Below are 5,125 nucleotides of genomic sequence, written 5' to 3'. Positions count from 1 at the left end.
GAATAAGCATACTGGAACTCCAGCATAATATACTAAAGTCCCAGTATAATATACCGGTCTAGTATAAAATGCTGGAAGTTCATACGCAGGTGCTCCAATCTCCAGTTTATTATGCTGGAACTTTCCGCGTGTTGGAGTTCCAGCATAATATGCTGGAAATTCATATACAGGTGCACCGATCTCCATTATATTATGCCAGACCCCCTATTACAGCAAAATAGTGGTTATTTTTCAATGAATTTGCAAACGCTAGCTATTTTTGAATGACCAGTCCGAAAACTGGCTAGCCCGTGCTATTTTAACTTTTTTATTGGATGAGTGTCATCCTAATTAGGGGATCTTTATACAAATAGCCGGCCGGGTTTATTATTTACTTTTTTAGCCGGTATACACACATTATATATGGTTATATATGATTATATACATATTGTGTATGAACTATATATATTATACCTCCACCGACTATTTAAGTTAATTCTTCTTTCACGAGGCCGTTATTACAATAATCCATGCATGGCTAAAGGGTCTGTTTATTTTCTTATAATTTGTAGTCAAACAAAGCTACACAAGCCGACATGTTAATATGGTTTTTCCATTAGAGAAAAGCTTCAAAAAGTTTAGATTCTTGTGATTGTAAGGAAAGACATAGCGTATATAAATAGCAATAGCTAGCTCCTCCTATAGTCATGACTCATGAACAATATTGGCTCATGTAAGAAAAAAAATTGAGCTAAGTTTGTAAAAATTTCCACACCATCAAAATGTTAAGAGCAAATCCTTTAGTAGTATCTGGTGTAATAGGAGATGTATTGGATCCATTTACAAAGTCTGTAGACTTTGATGTGGTTTACAATAATAATGTGCAGGTCTACAATGGCTGTGGATTGAGGCCTTCACAAATTGTCAACCAACCTAGGGTTGACATTGCAGGAGATGATTTTCGCACTTTTTACACTCTGGTAAAGCTTTTTTCTTTTTTTTTCGAGAGTTTTAGAATAACGGTAAATTTGTCTTCATATAATCTGTATGGATTATGAGTTTGAGCCATAAAATTAGCCGCTGATCCTTATGCCAGGGTAAATACTCCTTGGGGTACGACCCTTCTCCGAATTCAGGGGTGGCGCCAGAGTACCGACTGCGGGCTACTTTTATTTTTAGTTTGTCCCAAAAAAATATCATACTTTCTTATTTATAAGTAATCTAACTTTAAACCTCCTGCTTTACCCTTAATGAATTAATTTTCAACTACACAAATGTCTATATTGTTTGTTTTAGACCATAACTTTTTAAAAATCTTTATTTTTTTCTTAAACTTCGTAGCAACCCCACAAAAATTGGGACATAAGGAGTAATATTATTTTGATAAACAATATAACGGTGTTTTGGTTTCCCCCCTTTTAAAATGAGATTACTTAATGGAGTATATGCAGAAAGTCAAAGTATTTTACACTATCAATTCATGTAAAATATATTTATAGATAACCATCCGTGCATGCATAAAATAAAGATGAGATTAATAACTTGAAAAATATAAAATGTTACATGTTATAGCATGTCACATTACACTAATATAAAAATTTTTACATGATATATCAATATATAAAAGTTAAATTATTTTCTAAATTTGGCATTGGTTTCAAGATACGTGAAATCCTTTATCCATTTTTTGGAAGGTTATGGTGGATCCAGATGCTCCAACCCCGAGCAACCCAAATCTGAGGGAGTATCTCCATTGGTAAGATTATGGTCCATCTTTTATTTTTTCTGTTATTTTTATTGGTGGTACTCATGTTAAAAGAGAAAAATATTTTCTCAGTTCCAATTTCGTGATAGTGTATAACTTCTCATGGAATTCAAGAATGAAGTTTTTTTAAAAAGTCTAAAATAAATCATAGAATTTTTGCGGCTATAAATCATCACAGAATAAAATAAAATAAAAAGTTTAGAAGTAAATTATTTTAAGTACAAAAATTTAATTAAAAAGTCTTTAACTTATTTGAAATTAAGACATAATAGTAGTAGTTTTTTTTTTTTTTGGGTGGACTATAAATGAAAGAATATCAAGAAAATAATATTCTTAGTTTTGGCATGAATCACACTTTAACACTTGTACTTCGTTATTCACGGTGCAGTTTTTTGATTTAATTTCTATGTAATGCTTTTGAACACTAAAATTAGTTTAAGATCAAGCATAGTGTGTATTATTACATGCACACCTTCAAAACAAATGTATTATAAAATTTTGGTTGAGTTTGGTATCCAATATAGCATCAGTTGCATGAAAATTTTTTGAACTTTTTATATATGATCTTGTGCTTCATTTTAAAGATTATTAAGTCTTACTATCTGTGAAAAAGAAAAAAAAATATATCAATCATGACTTTGGTTTATTAATTTTGCTAGGCTGGTCACAGATATCCCTGCAACCACAGAAGCAACCTTTGGTAAGTTTTCTTACATAAAAAGTTAATCATGACTCATGAGTTCTTTAGAACTGAATATTTGTTAAAAATTTACCTACCCTCAATATTTACTACCAATTAATAAATAAATGACAGGCTGTGGCCATGCCTATTTTGTCATGAATCTTAACTTAAATATACTTAATTAGAGAAGTTTAGCCCAATCAAAATTTTGAAAATTAAAGGTATTCCATAAATTAATTAATATGCATTAATTAACCGCAAAGTGATTAAATTCTATGTGCAAAGATATATCATAATTTTATTGATTTACTGTATACATCTTTACCTACTTTTTTTTTAACTGTGGTGTTCGGTGCCCGCATGCGGGCCCGACTATTCCACAGGGCCCTGGGTGCGCGACCATTTTTCAATGCCTCCAGTGGCCCTGGGGGAAGCTCGAACCTGGGACCTTGAGGACTTTGTCCTCAGTGGTTTTACCATCTCGGCTACCCCTCAGAGTTAAATTTTTACCTACTTCAATGACAAAAAACAACTAAGTATGAAGCTAACAATACCACAACATATATTCTTATTGTAATTCAATTTGGGATATGACTATCAATGCTTATATTTATTTATAGCGCGACTGCATTTTTTTTTAATCTTATCCGAAAATAAAGAAACCGCTTCCCACTTAATATTTAAATACAAGGAAAACATTTAAGCATTTTTTGAATTAATTTCATATATGGTTGCTGACTTTGCCTACTACACTAGTAAGGTCACTTAACTATTTTTAATTATCATAATATTTATTCAATCTAATAGTAAAGCCATACAACTATTTCCTTGTTTCATTAAAGTAGAATAGTCGATGAATGAACTTTACCCACTATAACTGAAAACTCTCCTTAATGGGTATGTTTTATAGTTATACCGGACATGATTATTTTTCTTAATGTAAATAATTTTATGACTTTACTGTTATAGTAGGTAAAATTTATTAGTAATTTTATTGTTATACTCAATTACATTAATATAACAAAAAATAATTAAATGACTTACTTTTATAATTCCCCTCCGTACTTGAAATTAACCAGCATTTCTTTCTTGGACAAAAAAAAGATTGCATATGTTTGAATCTAACCAAGAAATGAGGAGAGGCAGCAAAAAATACTAATCGTGCGCAAAGACGGATCCAGACTTTGAAGTTTATCGGTTCCTATAATAATCTCAAGTTAGCAATTGGGTTTACAATCAAATATTTATAGATATTTAATGAATTTTTTACTATATATACGAGGACTGTGCAAAAGCTACTGTGTTGGTTCCCGGGAACCCGCACGTTGCCCTCTAGATCAGCATTGATCGTGCGTACATGACTACATGTACATACAATCTTTAAACAAATATATAGCCGGCAAATATGTTGTTTACTTTTCCTAACCGATATACATAAATTTTATATCTGCCTGCCATATTTAATTTAAGCGATTGGACGGACGACTATAGTAATTCTTCTACAGAAATATTACTTGTGAAATGCATCAGCACCCTTATTAAAACTGGTTTATTTTACTGCACTACAGGCAATGAAATTGTAAGTTATGAGAGACCACAACCTTCATTGGGAATTCATCGCTATATTTTCGTGTTGTTTCGGCAATTGGATCGAGAGGTTGTGAATGCTCCTGATATAATTGATTCTCGTGAGAATTTTAACACTAGAGACTTTGCAAGGTTTCACGGTCTCAATTTGCCTGTTGCCGCTGTTTACTTCAATTGCAATAGGGAAGGCGGTACCGGTGGCCGTCGCCTATAAATAAGTTTAACTTATATATACCGTCAGTGTACAAAATTTTTACACTATCGAGTCATATTTATGATTCAAAATTATAAATCTCATATTTTAAGAAAATGCTTTGGGTGATTTGATAATGTAAAAATACCTTACACTGACGGTATATATAATTTAAACTCAGAAAGAAATAATGTCTTAATATAATATGTCTCCACAAAAAGAAATAATGTCTCCTCAAAGTTTTACTGAATTTTTAACTTATACATGGATGACAACGTGAGGAATTTACATACTACAAAGTTACATGCAAAAGTGTGGATGCTCATATCTACTGTTCTGGGGCGGACCCACGTGTCTGAATTCGCTTCATCGAAAAATAATATTGTACTTGTATATGTATAAATTACGACTAAAGCATCGTAAAATTTATATAAAAATTATATTTGAATCCACTTACAATTTTTTTGTTCTTGCAAAAGTGGTCATGCGGGTTCTAATGTTAGTTTGGTCTTGTGATCGAATCCTTTCATCTTATATGCCTACTTTATTTTTTTGTGTGTATAAATTGCAACAAGAATCACCCAAAAAAAAAAAAAAATCCTGTAATGATAGCACCATAATTGGATATAACTGTCTTTGCAATCAAAGTAAATTATTTTCCTTGTATGTATTTTGCAGTTTTCTTTATTTTACTTTATTGTTTATTTTCTTTACATAAATTCAATAGAAATTATATTGAAGTTTATTTTACTCCAGAAGGTAATTTTAGTTCTCCCTTTCATAAAATTTGCTAAGATTTGCACAGTTGCAAGTATATTTGTTTGAAATTATTTGCCAAACCTTTGTTTAATGTAATTTAGTTTATGTTGGAATTTTTTCGTTCTTTTTTTTTTTTGGTTTGTGTGTCTGTATAAGCTCT

At 31.2% G+C, this 5,125-nt stretch overlaps 1 protein-coding gene across 1 annotated transcript; it reads left to right on the top strand.

Moving 5' to 3' along the window:
* Nucleotides 1-761: 761 nt before the first annotated feature.
* Nucleotides 762-4,227, top strand: LOC104219896 (protein FLOWERING LOCUS T-like). Its single transcript, XM_009770669.1, has 4 exons — nt 762-959; nt 1,674-1,735; nt 2,404-2,444; nt 3,995-4,227. Exons 1-4 carry the CDS (start codon nt 762-764, stop codon nt 4,225-4,227), a joined length of 534 nt encoding a protein of 177 aa, XP_009768971.1.
* The last annotated feature ends 898 nt before the right edge of the window (nt 4,228-5,125 follow it).

The sequence above is a fragment of the Nicotiana sylvestris genome, chromosome 6 (assembly GCF_000393655.2).
Source record: "Nicotiana sylvestris chromosome 6, ASM39365v2, whole genome shotgun sequence".
Lineage (NCBI taxonomy): Eukaryota > Viridiplantae > Streptophyta > Magnoliopsida > Solanales > Solanaceae > Nicotiana > Nicotiana sylvestris.
Note: the sequence above shows the minus strand (reverse complement) of the source record. Positions and strands in the feature narration are given on the sequence as shown.

Excerpts from the sequence above, each read along its gene's own strand:
- LOC104219896 (XM_009770669.1), top strand. The coding sequence starts at position 762 with ATGTTAAGAGCAAATCCTTTAGTAGTATCTGGTGTAATAGGAGATGTA. Across the intron at positions 960-1,673 it reads TTCGCACTTTTTACACTCTG|GTTATGGTGGATCCAGATGC; the intron begins GTAAAGCTTTTT and ends ATTTTTTGGAAG. Across the intron at positions 2,445-3,994 it reads AACCACAGAAGCAACCTTTG|GCAATGAAATTGTAAGTTAT; the intron begins GTAAGTTTTCTT and ends ACTGCACTACAG.